The sequence below is a fragment of the Trachinotus anak genome, unplaced genomic scaffold (assembly GCF_046630095.1).
Source record: "Trachinotus anak isolate AG129_WGS33_773 ecotype Australia unplaced genomic scaffold, CSIRO_AGI_Tana_v1 ptg000012l, whole genome shotgun sequence".
Taxonomy (NCBI): domain Eukaryota; kingdom Metazoa; phylum Chordata; class Actinopteri; order Carangiformes; family Carangidae; genus Trachinotus; species Trachinotus anak.
Genome location: NW_027273863.1, coordinates 1752124 through 1768744, shown reverse-complemented (window position 1 = coordinate 1768744; position 16621 = coordinate 1752124). Strand labels below are relative to the sequence as shown.

The 16621-nt window shown below is 41.9% G+C and overlaps 1 protein-coding gene across 2 annotated transcripts; it reads left to right on the top strand.

Annotated features, from left to right (window-relative positions):
* The first annotated feature begins 426 nt into the window (after window positions 1–426).
* LOC139629050 (palmdelphin-like) lies at window positions 427–16580 on the top strand. Of its 2 annotated transcripts, XM_071491398.1 has the most exons (10): window positions 427–725; window positions 5264–5320; window positions 5440–5520; window positions 5717–5844; window positions 5961–6075; window positions 6185–6209; window positions 6291–6383; window positions 7862–8022; window positions 9496–10500; window positions 15261–16580. In XM_071491398.1, exons 2-10 carry the CDS (start codon window positions 5276–5278, stop codon window positions 15297–15299), a joined length of 1692 nt encoding a protein of 563 aa, XP_071347499.1. In that variant the 5' UTR covers window positions 427–725; window positions 5264–5275; the 3' UTR covers window positions 15300–16580. The 2 variants fall into 2 exon arrangements, with proteins under 2 accessions (XP_071347499.1, XP_071347498.1); XM_071491397.1 differs by lacking the exon at window positions 15261–16580 and having other exon boundaries at window positions 428–725; window positions 9496–12581.
* Window positions 16581–16621: the final 41 nt, after the last annotated feature.

Here is a 16621-nt window from a genome sequence, read left to right as displayed (position 1 = left end):
AGTTTGTTTTTTTTTCACCTGTGAAATCAGGTGAAAATATCTGGGAAAATACAGTTTTACAAGTTAAAAATACATGAAAAATGAGCCTGAAAAAATCACTTATTTTAACAGATGGAACCTCGTGGAGGTTAAATAAAATTTAGAAATACAATCCAGGCAGAAAATACCCAAAACTGGTCTTTCAGAGCTTCCATGTTTCCGTTCAGTTTCTCAGACAGACACAGGCGCTGACTTCAGCATCATCCCGACGACAGCGCCTTCCAGTGACGACACTCGTCTGCTATTGGCTGACGGGCGGACATCAAACTGTCAATCAGCCGTACGACGACACACAGAGAGCCACGCCCACCTACACCTGCCCCCGGGTGGCGTCGAGCTTCCCGCGGGACAGACCGCCCGGCCCCGGAGGAGAGGACGGGTCGCCGAGCTGGCTGCGCCGGGCGGAGTGCGTGTCTTACGGCGGCAGTGTTAGTGAAGAGTCCGGTTCTTTAGTTATCTTCACCTGTAAAACGCTGCTCCTCCAACTGTTGCATTTGATTTGTAGTTTTCTAACTCGCAGCCACATCATCTGGACAGTGGTGGTGGGTTTAAAATAACATAAATGTTGTGTGTCTGTCGCTGACACACTGAGCACCGACAGGAAGGAGCAGCACAGACGGACGCTGTGAAAGCTTCAGCCCGTGTCGGCGGGGTCAGAGCCGCGGCCTCCTCCGACCTCCTGGCAGGTAACAGCACGTCGAACTTTCACCTCAGCTCTGTTCACTCAGGCGAAGTCCTGTCTCCAGACGTGTAAACTGACTTCACACAGACTCTCAGGACTGAACTGAAGTCACCTCAGCACAGTGTGTCACTCATATTCTTCACAGAGGATTTAGGACTGGTACCTTTTGCAGTTGTGCACCGTTCTAGGATTCGAGTACTGAGCAAGAGTGTGAGTCTGTGCACGGATTCCCAGACTTTTAGTCAATTAAACAGAACTTGCAGATTTTATTACCTCGTCTTGACACTTGTGTGCAGTTCTTGGTGTGGTGCATGTAAAACATTTATCAGAGTTTGATGGATTTCATATTTTTAGGTAAATGGAAAGAATCTGTGGTCATTTGTGGATTGAGAAAACACTCCTACATCAGATGCTTGTAACTCTTGAAATGCATGGAGCCTCCAAAGGTTACAGAACATATTGTGCACAAGATATTTATTGTTTTCTTTGCACAAAATCTGTATGTTGTGCACACAGGATGAAAATATCATCTGTCAGGACTCTGCAGGCTCCCTGTGCATTGTTGTTGCAAGTTGGACAAAATGCTGCTCATAAAACATGACAGTGGAACACAGCTCACTGCAGTGAGATCCATAGCAATATCAGAGAACTATTTATTCTAATTCGCACAGAAAATAAAGTGATCAGGTTTTTCAGATAGCAGGTATTGAGTACATGGTCGCTGTAACTGTGCAGAGCTGGCAGACAGATGGTTTACACAGATTAACTACCTCATGAGCAGATTAGCTCAGTTTACCCACTACTTTACTGACTGGTTGACTGGCTGACTGACTGACTGACAGGTTCACTTATTACTGACATGCAGGTTGACAAACGTGTTTTCACTGGAGTTAGCACATGATAAATAGAGAGCTGTCTGACTGATTGTGTGTGTGACTGGGGGTGGGTCAGTTAAGCCCCTGCCTCAGGCTGCAGGCTCGCAGCTTGTTTGTGGGAGTTAGGGCAGAATAATGTGGACAGAGAGGTTTGTGAAGAGGACGTAGTGGGTAATGACATGTTAGAATACTGTGTGTTCAGCTTTAAGTCACATTGTTGATAAATGTTGATTTTGTACACATGCATTGGCAGAATACCTGGATAATTCAAAGTATACATATGTTAGAACAGTTAACTGGGTTTTAACTCAGCAAAAGGTGACCTGGAAATAGAAGCGGTAAATGTGTATGTTTATGGTCCACCCCCCCGACCCCTTTATACGTCTCTGAACCCCTGCTATAAACCCCCCTGACCCATATCTATATTAGACACACGGCGTCTCTGGCTCCTACATGCACTGACTCTGCAGAGTGGGAAATGAACCTAAAGAGCTTCCCAGGTATTTTTAAATGTGTTCTGCACCTGGGTGTTTACAGTTGAATAAATAACAACTGAATCTGTTAGATAAACTAATGATGATGATGATGATGATGATGATGATGATAATGTTTCTAAATCAAAACTGACAATAAACACTTTGCATGGACAGTGTTATGAATACACTTTCTACAATATTGAAGTTTTTCAATTCATTCAAGTCTTCAAGAAATGCTGGTCAGACAGGACGATGGTGAGACTCTGGATGGAGATTCGTCTGGACACTGCAGATGGAATAGGTTTTCTGATTCTGCACTGAACAGAGTGAGAAGTGATGAGAGCAAGTAGTTGGGTCAGAAACATGTTCAGTGTTAAACTGTGGAACGACCAAACCCAAAGTGTGTGAAGAAGTCAGTTCAGTTTGGAGGAGGAAGCCTCATCATGGGGGGATGTTTTCTGCAGCATGTCTGCCTCATATTTTCATACTTTGTTTTGATGATGATGATTGACTTTAGTTTAAAAGCCTTAAATTAAACTTTGAACCCTGCACAGGCAGGGCTGCACTGAAGTTTGATAATTAGTAAAACCAATCAGAATCACAGTGGGACGTAAAGAATGAAAGGAAGCACATTCATCCATTAGGAATGTATTTTTTCAACTATCGACAAAAACATGTAAAACCACAACAAGGCAGTGACAACACTCCCCCCAGCAGACGGCCCACTGACCCACTGGATATGAATAAGAGATTTGACCCCACAGTGTATAAAAAGCCAGGAGGTCATAGATCTCCTCCATGTAGTGAGGACCCCAGTACAGCAGCTGTCACGGTTTCACTCCTCCAGGTTTATGTGACAGTATGAACATAAAACACCAACATGTGACCACAGTGACCGACTGTAAATGATGATAATAATACTAATATGCTGTACATAAAACCAGTTCAACTAGAAATATGATGATACAGCTAAAACATGATACAGAATCATCAAAACACTAACTGAGAGCCTGCGTGGCACACACACACACACACACACACATACAGCAGCTGTAGTTAAAGCAGACTCTTGTAAATCAGGGACCTGTCAGACAGTCGTCTCCTGAGTTAATGCACTGACAGTGAGGACACAGCTCAGGCTGTTTGCAGTAACAGTAACGATGACCTCAAGTTCCTCAGAGTCATCAGGGTCATCAGGGTCATCGTCGTGCTGGAGCACTCTAGCTGAGCACAGGAAGAAGCTGCTGTGCCCACTGTGTATATTCATGTGGTTTTGTGTATCTTTAACATTGTGCACAGAAATGTTGATAAACCAGTGTTTTATGATCATCTGGTCTGGGTACACAAAGGTTCAAAGCAGCATTCAGACCAGAATTGGGTGCTGGGATACTGATCCTGATGTCTAGAACAGTGGTTCTCAAAGTGGGGTCCCCAGTGGTCCTTGAGGGGGTTCTTGGGGGTCCCTAGCAGAAAGGGGAATAATTCGTTTCCACAATGACAGTGTGTGTGACTGTTCTGGTTTCGAACACTTTCGGTAATAAAACATGTAAAAGCTGAAATCTTCTCAGATGTGGGTCTGTGGTCTAATTTGTGTCAGTTTAGGGTCCGTGATGTGAACAGGTTTGAGAACCACTGGACTAGACACCACCCTCCTCTATTAATACCAACACTGCACTGTTTTCAGGCACCTGCTCTCACATGACCAGTTCAAGTGACTAAACCTCAGTAGAAAACATACTGTACAACATTTAGTGTCTTCAAATGCAGCAACTGCACAAAGCATTGATAGCCTGCATCTATATGACGTGTTTCTTCAGCGTAACATACTGTAATACACACACACAGATATCAGTGACCATTTGATGTGCTTGAATGAGCTGGACCTGTGTCAGCTCTGCATATGCATGTCTCTGAAGTAAACGTGAGTGGTTCCTCAGCAGGTTGAATATACAGTGTTACAGTAAAGTGGATCACACTTGAATAGTAGTAGTTTTAAAGCCAGTGATCTTCAAATGTGCAAAAACATGTGTCAGAGCCAAATGTAATTTAGATTTTTCAGCCACAGATGTAAAATGTATTGCATTGAGAAGAAGTGAACAAATGTTGGACTTGGATGTGGTGTTTATTAAGACTGGGTTGGACAATTATTTCTCCTATTTCTCTTGGTGTGACTTAAATTTGTTTTATCTGTGTTCAGTTGGCTGTTAACTGGGCTGTAATGATTATTCAATCAATATTTTATGTGACGTTTGCTGCTGTTTTGTAAATATTACACATTACACTGATTTTATAGTCTTTAACTGTGCAATGTGACTATTGTGGTCCAATCATTAAGAGTGATTATATTAATATTTTCTTGTTGTTGTCTTTTGATGCTTGTTTCACTTAATTAACATAAATGCTAGAATTTTTACCGTAGATTGAAGAACAACACTGAGATACAGTAGAGTACAGTGAGATCAGTATGATTCTGGACTCAGTGACCACAAACTGCTGTCTTCCCTCTAACAAAGTTATTGATCAAATAATTTGCAAAACGTTTTTGGTGAAAAAATGTAATACATTAAAAAAACAAAATAAAATAAAATAATGATTTTAAATGTTTTAAAGCTAAACAACCTTTAAAAACATTAGAAATGTTTAAAAACTTTCATTGTTTTTTTTTCTTTTTTCTTATATTAGCCAATGATTGGAACTTTTATACTTGTTTGTTGTCAGTCTGATTGTGCAGTAAAATTCATCCATGGCAAAAAAACTGGAGAATCAAAGTTGTTAGCAACAGGAAGAATGAAAAGGAAAGAGTCAAGAGACAGATGGTGAATTGACAAGTGATCAACATCTTTCACTCGTCTAAAACAAAAAGAAGAACAGAGCTCCCTCTGTTTTCAGTTCAGTCCTGAATGTTCGCTGTTTATCATTAAAATAAAAAGTGCTCTGAGAAGCGTTATTTTTGAGAACCAGTGCTCTACATTAATGAGTTAATCTTGTATTTCAGTGCAGAATTCCTTAATTTTGATATGGAACTGTGGAAAAAGGTGTTTGATAAATTTCTCTCTTTTCTCGTCCATTTCCTCCTCATTCCTGTTCTCATTCTTGTTCTCTCTCTCTCTCTCTCTCTCTCTCTCTCTCTCTCTCTCTCTTTCTCTTTCTCTTTCTCTTTCTCTTTCTCTTTCTCTTTCTCTCTCTGTCAGGCCTGAGGCAGCATGGAGGAGTCTGACCTGCTGAAGGAGAGGCTCCAGGCCATCACTGTAACGCTTCACTCAGGCTTTGTAGCCAAAGCTGTCCACAATAAACATTCATTAATATCACCTACACCTGCATTAGTCTGTTACCTGTAACCGTTTGTCTGTTTGTCCTGACACATTAGGAGAAGCACCACATTCAGGAAGACATTAGACAGAAGAAGCTGGAGCTGGACCAAGAGAAACTCAAACTACAGCATCTGAAGGTTCAACACACTTGTATTTATCTGAATGAATGGTCAGCAGTTACAGCAGATGAGTGGATGGATGAGTATTATCTCTCATTAGCATGAAGCCTGCAGTAATCGCTGTCCATCTGTCCGTCCACACGTCATCATTATTAGTCTGTTTGATGATGCACAGTACTGAAGCCTGTGTCCGTCTGTCCTGTGACACCAACAGAAAAAAGCTCTGAGGGACCAGTGGCTGCTACAGGACTCCGCTTCCCACAATGCAGCAGACTCCCCTCGGCACCAGAGCCTTCTGTTTGACCAGCAGCAGACCAGCGTTCTGCAGCTCAACATCCGGAGGTACAAACTACAAACACACACCATAGACACACACACACACACACACACACACACACACACACACACACACACATACATACACTAGTGTGACCTGCTGATCTCCTCTGATCCTCCAGGATGGAGATGGAGGTGGAGACTCTGGAGCAACAGGAGTCTCTTATCTCCACCAACGAGAGCTTCATACTCAACAGACTGAAGGCTGTGGAGAGAAGTCCTGAGGAAATCATTAAGGTACACACACACACACACACACACACACACACACACACACACACACACACACACACACGGCACTGTACTCCCTTCACACTGCTCTGACTCTTCTGTGTTTGTTCTCCAGGAGGCTCAGGAAAACTTTGTTCCTGGTAAGTCGTGGCATTAATGTAACTGATGTAACCGACACAAAGAATGAATCCATGTTCACAGGTTTGTTTTCTGTCCCACAGAACCAGTACAGGTTGCCACGGTGATCCCTGATGTCCCAGAATCCCTTTCTCCACCAGCCAATAATCACACTGAGCCAAACACACCAAGAAAGAGTGAGATCATTTTTACACTTTTTTGTAAAGTCAACTAAAGCACATTGTTCTCTCAGGTTATGTATGTTATGATTCATCCCCTGTAAAACTGTAAACTGAAATTTTGAGTATTTAGAAACTTGAAATGTGTCTGAAAGGTTTGTGGTTTACCTCAGGTCCTGTTCACACCTGGCTTTAACATCTGTCTCCACATATGTCTCCGCTGACCAGATCAGATCTCACTTCCCTGCTCTATATGTAAATAAACACCAAAGCGATGTTGGTTTTAGCCAATTGGGTTTGTTGTCAATGTGTTCATGAGAAAGAGAGAGAGAGAGCGGGGCGTGGAGGGGTTGAGCGAATCACAGCTCTACAATGAAAGGTTTTATCTTAAAATATTTTAGGTTCATTATGAGACTGTGTTGGGACTAATCAGAGTGTGGCAGAGTAATTGGATATCAAATACGTCCTCAATGCGTCTTGGGTGTGTTCCCACCTGAACTTAGAGCTGTCCACTTGTGTGTCCACCAGGTGTGAACACGTCTGAACCACAGACTGTTTATAAATCTGAATGTAGACTCTGGGTCTGAAAAGTGAAGCCAATGCTGAAGAGTCTTAAAGCTGCATCTATCTAATGACCATCAGGGGGCAGCCACTGGTTGTAGAAAGACGTCTGATTGTACTGAAGTCTATGAGAAAATGTCTCTACTTCTCACTTGATTTATTACCTCAGTAAACGTTTTCCTGATGAGTTTATGATGCTTCTGCAAAACAACATGATGTTCATTTTTTAAAATGAACACTGGTCCATTTAGTCCAAATAGACCATAAAATAGACCATAAAACGGGATACATTAGGACGGGTCTACCATGTGATTGACAGACTGTACTACACAATCAGGATAGAGGACAGAGCAGGTCAGATCCACCCCTCACTCCTCCTCAGCTCCACCTTCTCCTCCAAATTTGGTTTCTTCTGGTTTCAAAAAACCAAGATGGCGACGAACAAATTACAAATTGGAGGCTTCAAAATGAGAGTTTACAAACTATTGGGTGAAGTCACAGTGGGTTGACACTTTGTCTAAACAGGGCCTTAGTTGCTTGTTGCTGGACAAATGTAAGCTAACCTCGCTAGCATCAAACGGAAGCTGTACATTTTTACTGTGTAGAACATGCTGAGCCTGTGGGTGAACAGTGGACAGGGGATTGTTGTTTCTGTGAACGTGAATCATATGAACCAGTGGAGTGCACTGTAACACTGGATCAGATCCACCATTCAATCAAACAGGGGCTGAATGTTAAATATCGGGTTGTGGTGCTAGAGGACTAAGAGAGGCAGGGACACTTTGAAGACTTTAGGTGGAGATGGTTGTTAAACAATTAGCAAAGAGCAGCAGCTGAACCTGCAGAGGTCAGAGGTTATCATTGAAGCAGATATGATGTTGGACCAGCATGAACTCACAGTAACATGGACTAACTGTCTTCCCTGTGTGTCTCAGCTGTGTTTGCTATGGAGATCAGTGTGACTAAAAACCTGCTGACGGGGGAGAACACCGTCCTCTCCACGGCGACTGTTCCTCCTGAGGAGTTACAGCAACACGGCGGGCTCAAGGTTTACGAGGACAGCAGGAAGTGTGTCTATGCTCTGAACTCACAACAGGTATTATCATCAATAATAATTATTGTAGTCTTTATTTGTGTAGAACTTAAAACAGTGTTACACATTGTTTCACACAAAAAAACAATAACATAAATGATAAATGATTGGTACATCACAAAGTAGTTAAAGGTTAAAAGTTGCATGAATTAAGACAAAGATTTAAAGGAAGTGACTGAGGTAGCAGGTGGAAGTTCAACAGGAAGACTGTTGCTGAGTTTGGGGGCAGCAGCAGGAAAAGCACCATCTCCTTTGGTTTTAGTTCACACTGGGGAACTGTGAACTTTGTTGCAAGATTGTTGAGTGTGAAGTTGAGTGCAGGTATATAAGTTAAGTGTATGCTCAAGTCAGACCTGGAGGGCTTTAGAAGTAATGAGTAAAACCACAACATCCATTCTTAAATCAAGTGGAAGCCGGTGCAAAGAGGCTAAATAGAAGTTTCTGTTGACAGTCTGGCTGCAGTGTGCTGTGAAACATGCAAGTGTGAGTTGGCTTCACTCAGGGGCTTAAAAAGAGAGTTACAACAATCCCTTCTGGAGAAGGTAAAAGCATTGATAACTTTCTCCAAATCAGAGAATTATAAAAACTGTGGAAACAACACAAAGCTGATAAAAACAGACTGAATCAGAAGTATATAAATATAACATACTATATAGTATATAAATATATATTATATTGGAGTCAAAGAGAACCTCTCCAGACATGTTTTAAACTTTGTAAAGATCCTGATTAATATTTTGTTTAACGTGGTTTTCCATCATAAAAAGTGAAAAAAAACTGGTCTGAAGCTCATCTATTCTGACTTCCTGATTGAGAAACCTGGATCAGGCCTTGACCCCTCCCCCCACCTGCTGGCTCCAGGTGTCCAGGTGGAAGAGCAGAGAGTATCAAGATGGTTAGAGGAGGAAACATCAGAGAGACTCAACAGTTAGCATAGTTAGCATTTTTTATTAGTTTATGTTGTTTGTTAGCTTGTAACTGGCAGTGGCTGACACAGTGTTAGTGGTTGTGCTAATGCTACTCTCTGTACTGACAACATTTCAGGTGTATTTAGCCCCACCCCCCATCCCCACAAGTCAACAGGATTGGTTCCTTAGGTTCTATGATGTATGAATCCCTGACTGTCTGAATCTGTTTTTATGAGACTGTCATTGGTTCACTGCAGTTCAAGGTGGAAACACTCAGTCATGGTGTTGGCTGATTATTTAGCTCATCATGTGTCTTGTATTTAGATCTTTAAAGATGCCAGACTGCTGGTGGATGTGGATTTTATGGACACATATAGTTTGATGTCATTGGCAATGAAAAAACACAGATGATGTGTAAACTGTCGGATACCATGATCCACTTTTCCTTTTCCTTGTTTTACTTCCAGCTGGGCCCCTCCCTGATTTGCTTTCCCAAGATCATCTGCTTGTAACATTGGCCTCTCTTTGTGTTCTCCTCATAATGACCCATACATCCTTTCTTTTTTAGGGGTCACATGACCAGACCCGTGTTTCTGAGCTGTCAGCAAACGAAGTGGAACACCTGGTGAGAAGTGCCACAGCGCATCGCCAAGTAAACTACCAAAACCACCACCAAAACTCCAGCAGAAGAGAGAACCACTGTTTCTACAGCTACCCAGATGAGAGAGTGGAGGGGTGTGACTTCAGAAACCAGGGAGGATGTCAAGGTAACCGCATCCTTGGTAACAGCACAGCTGAGACAGACTTCAGCTGGCAGAGAAAACCACAGGATCAGCATCGCTATGGTCACCAGGGAAACCTTTACAGTAGGCTGGAAGAGAGACACAACCAAAGCAACCTGAGGGAAGGTTATCACCTTGGAAACAACAAGGGGGTGGGATTTCACCAAGGCAACCGTCCCTACAGTTCTTACCAGGTGAGAAACTGTCACAGTATTCAGGATCATCGGCCTGCTTTGCACCACAGCAGCAGCTTCATCAGGAGCAGTAGCAGGGTCAATGGAGTCAGACCCAATGGCTGCCCTCCACCCAGATCACATGACCAGGAAGCAGTGTCAGCCTACCAACCGCAGCTCTGCTACACTCCAGCCAATTATATTCCCCTCACTGATTACATCAGGGTTGATGAAGAAGAACTTTACGGTTACAGCCCACCCACCTACCAATCCACTGCTCCGTACCCTGGCCCCACCCCCTCTGACAGAGTACCCTCCCCCCTGTATGGAGACGACACCCCTTACACCATCCTTAATGCCATGGAAACAACTGAGCCGATCACAGCCATCTTCATGGGCTTCCAGACGGCACAGGACGACAGTGGGCGGGGTCAGGAGTTTGAGGGCTCTCTGAAGGCCGAGCTGGTCATCCTCGAGGACAGTGAAGAAAATGGTGAGGACATCAACATGAATGAGAAGAGGAGCCATGCCCAGCCGGGCGTCAACATCTTTTCAAAAGAAGCCAATGGAGGTGGGGGGCGTGTGGAGGGATCTGGAGACAGACGGACAGAGAGACAGGTGAGACCAGGCATCAAGAACATTCAGAAAAAACACAAACCCTGCTGTACTGTCTGCTAACGGCACTAACTCATGCACGTGGCCAGCGTCATCAGTCTGCTCACCTCACCATTAACTGCACAGACTAATCGGTTTCACGCAGCCATGCTCAACATTAACTGAACTGTTGAGGTATCTGAGAATAAGGTTGGATGCTGCAACTCACCAACTGAAATCAGCATCATGGCACCATTCCTCCGACATGGGTAACTAGATTTGCAACAGCAGGGACAGTTTGTTGATAAGATAAGAACTCAGATTGCGCCCTGTTGTAAACTTGCACATTCTTAAGGTTTTGCATTAGTTATTCCCTGAGAGATCGATGGTCTTGGTCCTGAATGCTGAATCAGATGACTACAGGTGATGACGCAGGGATCATTTACAGTGATGTGAATGGAAAATTCACAGTAATCCTGCAGCTCTCTTTTAGCCTGTGATCAAACTGTTTTAGTTTCATGTAACAGTGAACGATATGGTTCTGTCTCACCGCTCTCATCAGTAGAAAGCTCGGTAAACTACCTGCTCAGCTCTGCACAGCAGGCGGACACAGTCAGGGTACATCCACACATTTTAAAATGAAAACAATCTCTGTCCATACTAAGTCGAGTTCACGAGTCAATGTAAATAGGAAGCAGATCGTCTCCTCTGCAGCTGATTAGTTGCAGAAAATCCTCTGAAGGAGGAACAGTAAAAACAGTTATAGAGTTTAACTGTAACTGAACAGCAGCTGGTAGCAAACACAAAAGGTCAGTAACACTTGTAATTCATTACCCATGTTGCTTTTAACACTGGTAGTTGTGGCAGATAAGACCCAATCAGGAGCCACGTGGGCGTCTACATCACTGCAACATGGGTCCAGCAGTGTTTCTGAAAGTCTCTGTTTTAGGTTGTCAAAAAGTCTGGAGAAGTGTGGACGGAGGAGGAGACGTCGCAGAAGAGATGAGTTTTAAAACTTAGAACATAGTAGTGTGGATGTAGCGTCTGTAGCTAGCTGGTAAACATTAGCTTAGCAGCTAAAGAGCTAGATATTTTTCCTGCGTGTATATATAACCAATCATTTGCTAACATATTAGCCTTCAGAGGGTTGTAAGGTGATAAACCAGGTAGTGTCTGGAAGCTCAGTTCATGCAGTTTGGAAAGCAAAGATGTGTGATTGTGGCTTAAAGGTTGTATTTTCATCCATAGCAAAGGTCATGTGCTGTGCTCAGGACCAGTTTTCACTGCAGAAGAAGAAATTCCTCATGCACTTCTCTGCTGTTTCAAATAAATCTATATTATACTTTTAGTAAATAAATGCAAATGTGCAGCACAGTGTTGAAAGCATTAACTTCACACACATTGAAGAACTCCAAACTTGTATAAATGTATAAAACTGATGCAGCTGATAAACTTGTGCTCAGGGCTTGACTCTGGTAACCTGCTCTCCTTTGGCTCCCTCTGCTGGTGTCAGCGTGTTCACAATGATGAGCAGCTATAATGACTCGAGGAGCAGAGATGCCTCAGTTTCAGCTAAAATGTCTATGATATTTAAGGTGCTTTTGTAATATTGTATAGTGCTGTTTCATATATATACTGTAGTACAGTTTTTCCGAAGTAGGATTCAGAGACACCCTGTGGTACTCAAATAAATAACAGCAAATTCAATTATTTTAATTGACTAACACTGCTTATGCTAAGCTGGCCAGAGAATATACAAGTGTGACATTTTAGCAAATTGATATAAAAACTGAGGTCTTTACTAAATGAAGTCTGAGGTGTGATGCGGTTTTCATTTTGGTGTCAAACTTAAACATATCCTGCTGTTTCATAATCACATTAGCACTTGTCTAATCCAAGACAGTTTTTGTAAAGAATTTGTAATAAGGTGTTTTTTGGTTTTGTCTAACCTTAGCTTTTGTCTAACTGCTGATGCTTTTCACGTTTTTATACTAACTTTAAATGTTTGTACTGTGCACACTGTATGTTTGACCACACTATGTCACCTGAAAGGCATGTTGATAGCCGTGTAATGATGATGCTAATAAACATGTGTTGAAGTGGGATTTCATGGTCACAGTTGTCATATTGATATTTAAGGTGTGTTGATTAATTCTGTCAGAGCAGGGGCGTCTCCCCTCTCTCTGTCTTCAAGCCTCCTCTCTTCAGAGAGCACCTCCTCTCCTAACACCGCTAACACCCTCACATGTCTAACTAGCTCTGACTGTGACTCTCAGTTCACTTCACCTGATCTCCTCCACTGGTTAAACAGAACTGAGTCCTGACACTGAGTCTCTACTGACCTGAAGCTGAAACTGATCCACCTCACTGAGTCTCTGTGGAGGAAAGCATCTGTCACATGAGTAAATGTAATGATGCACAACCTCGATTCATGCACTAACATGCAAGAAAGCATTCCATGCTGCAAGATTTTGAGCAGCTCAGTGAATTCACTCATTTCTTCTCGAGTCTCTACATTAACTAGTAAAGAGGAAAAGACAAAGAAATAGCCTTTCATTTTTAGCACCAGCTGAAACCTGAGTGGCAGTCGTGTACTGTTGTCCAACAACCTCAGTGCACAGTTGTGATTACTGCAAAAAAAAAATCATTGAGCACAAACAGTCACGTGCATTCATGTGCACCAAATCCTCCACAAATCAAAAGAGGAGAAATCAGAAAGAAATATGTGACAAAATGAACAAAGCAGCTGTGTTTCAGACAGCATTAAATAAAAGGAGCCTTACTCAGAGCACTTCCATTTTCTGCAGCAACTAAAAGGGTTGAGACTGGCGACCGGCGAAAGTACGGCACTGCACAGATCATTGACAAAAAAGATCAAAGGGAACATCTCAGCAATAATAGTCCACCATCCTAAGTGACCCAGCATCACACTATCACTGTGTTTTTGTTAGAGGACAGAGACTCTTAGAATTAAAGGAAACTGATTTGATGTGCCAGACTCCACCCAACTCCCAGCTAATCCAAAATATTACACTACACTACAACACACCCACCTAGCTTGAAGCTACCAAGCTAAGAAGCTAGGCTATGTGCTACTCTGCGCTGCTAGCTGGCTTGGTACCCTGTCGTTCCAGCTTACATTACTTGTGCTAAGTTAACCTGAAACATTCATATTTGTATTTTTAAAAGACCACGTGTCCTGGAACAGGCAGCACACCCAGGATCATGGGCACACAGAGGGGGGTGATGCAGGGACGGTCCACCAGTGCTGCTGCTCACTGGGATACGTCACAGAGTTGGACTGGACAAAGTCTCTGTGTCTTTTATTTCTTCACGCTGGTCAAAACAATTCTGCTCCTCTGCTCTTTTCTATAGAGCTGATCTTTATAAAGAACGAAAGAACTCATACATTTACATGTAAACCATAGAGCTCTGCTTCTGGATTAACAGGGCCTCTCTTCTTCTGCAACAATAAAGTTGAAAGGACCATCACCTTGGGTGATGATCTGCAGGGAGGGGCATCCCTCCCGCCTGTGTGTGTGTGTGTGTGTGTGTGTGTGTGTGTGTGTGTGAGACAAAACACATACCCGGATTGTTCCGGTCCACTTTAACCCCTCCTAATAAACCATTGTTACTGACTGATATTAACAGCTGGTTCTGTCTGTGTTGATCTAACCATGATCACAACACAACACTTTGTGACTGTGTGTGTGTGTGTCTGTGTGTGTCACATTAATGCTGTATGATGTGAATCAGCTCAGATGTGCCCCACACAGTCATGCTGGGTATCAGCTTGTGTTAGCTTACACTGGCACTGATGGTATGTTGTGTGTGTGTGTGTGTGTGTGTGTGTGTGTGTGTGTGGACAGCCTGTAACATGCTTCAGGTTTAATAACTTTACTGACAGTATTTGTATCATTGGCACAGACACACGGTCAACATTAATTAGTCATTGAAGACAGTGGGGCTGTTGTTATTGTTCTGACTGCAGGACACAATCAGTCCACTGCTCACATTAACACTAACACTTCATATTTAAGACTGATCATGAAAGTCAGTCACTGTTCATATTCTTATGTTAAAAAAAACATTGTTCCTTAAACTGGAAAAGAAAGGGCTAATATTTAAAAATGATCAACAGAAATTTTATCTTGAAACAATTTAGTTTGAATAGTACACAGAATACTGACCATGATAAGTGCAAAGATTCACCTTCTTCTGTTGCAAACTTAATTTTCAATAGAATTCAAGACAGTCTTTGTACAGCTGATAAAACAATCTCAGCTCAAGGTCCACAGCTGACTCTCAGCCTTCATCAGCAGCAGTCTTCATTCTCTGACACCTACTGCTTCTGAGTCAAGAATTAACGGAATAAATTCCATTTATTCTGAGCAAACTTAATCTGCCGATGATTCAGTCAAAAGCTCTAGAACTAGCAAATAAGTGACTTTGAAGACTGAGTTGAGACTGTTTAGATTTTATTATTTACATCTGTGTTTATACTGAGACATGTTGTAAATGTAAATACCTGCTGTTGTGCTGTCGTACAGGTATATATATATATATATATATATACACACACACATATATATTTAGCGACCTACCTGCTGTATGTCAAAGCTGAAGAATAATCTTTGTTTTCTGTGAAGCTGCACTTTAAGAGATTTAGTAGATGAAGTTAATACATTTACATCTGTGTTTTCAGCATTGTTCTTTTAAGTCAGATACACTGTCAGCTCAATGTCACACTAATGACTGTGTGTGTGTGTGTGTGTGATGTACAGATGAGACATGAAGGAGGCGGGTCAGTCCATCTGACATGAAGTAGCTTTTGAGGTTGTTGTGTCCTGCTGACCAGTTCATCATCATCATCATCATCATCATCACCGCTGCTTTCATCCACCAGAGCTTCTTCATTTAACGCATCTCACCTTCTGTTACCTCATCACAAGATGTGTGAAGCAACTAATCATCTTCCAGGTGTCTTTTGAGTTTCACAGTGTAAATGCATGAGTCCGACATTAAAGACTTTCTGTCAGTCTCTTGTTTTTTTTTTGTTTGTTTTTTAGGAAACATTAAAAACCACCTTTTGTATTATGCTTAAGACGAGGGCATCATTTCCATACACCCCCACACTTTTATAGTTTCAGTTTGCATCACTTAACTAAAATCTCTCTAAATGTCTCTGAACAGTGTCCTAATTCTGTCCAGCTGTCACAGATGAGAAGGTAGATGAGGACAAAACAACAGCGGCTAATACATCAGTTTTTTTGGGCCCTGGGTTTTGCTTGTCAGGTTACAGACAGGCTGCCCTGCTCTGTGGCCTGTGGCAGAGCCTGCTGGGGTCAGGACTGATCTTTCTATGTTGTTCTAGTTAAAAAAAAAAAAAAAAAAAAAGGAGGTAAACACTCATTGACATTAATAACACAGAAATACTGACCTAAATTCTGCTAAGACTGGCTAACATTGGCCACTGTCAAGACAGGTTGTATCAGCAAAAGCCCTGAGTGTAGAGAAGTGAGGAGGAGTTTACGTTATTATGATCAATTCCACTTTCCATTTGCAGAAAGAATTAATTTTATTTCTTCTCTCACTTTAATATTTTTTCAAGAAGATACAAGAACATCAAAGATAATGCAACATAACCTGGTGAAACTAAATGGGATTTTAATTAAGGTTAATTCATTAATAATGGAGAACCTGTTCATGGCATTTCTAATTCTTTGTGCTTCCAACATCTAAAGCACGATCAGCGTCATCATGAGATTGATACAGTTACAGAAATAGGTATTTAATGATTTCTCTCACTTCATGCTTAAATAACATTTAATATTTTTTACAGAGACACTGGAGAGTTACCATATTAGACAAATTAAAATCTGATCTGATTTGTTCAGTTCAACCTTTTCCATACAGGAAGTTATCACTGCAAACTGAAATTAAACCTTCACTGCTGATCAGCATCATGTTTGTGTCTCACCACCAAAACGGTTAAAGTTATGAAATAAAAATAAAAATGAGACTTTATAGAAAAAAACTAACTGTAACTGTATTGTGTGTTTACAAAATGAACTAAAATAAACTAAAATTATCAGGAAAATGTGTTATGTTTTTGTCTTTGTCAGTTTATTTCATACATAAGTTG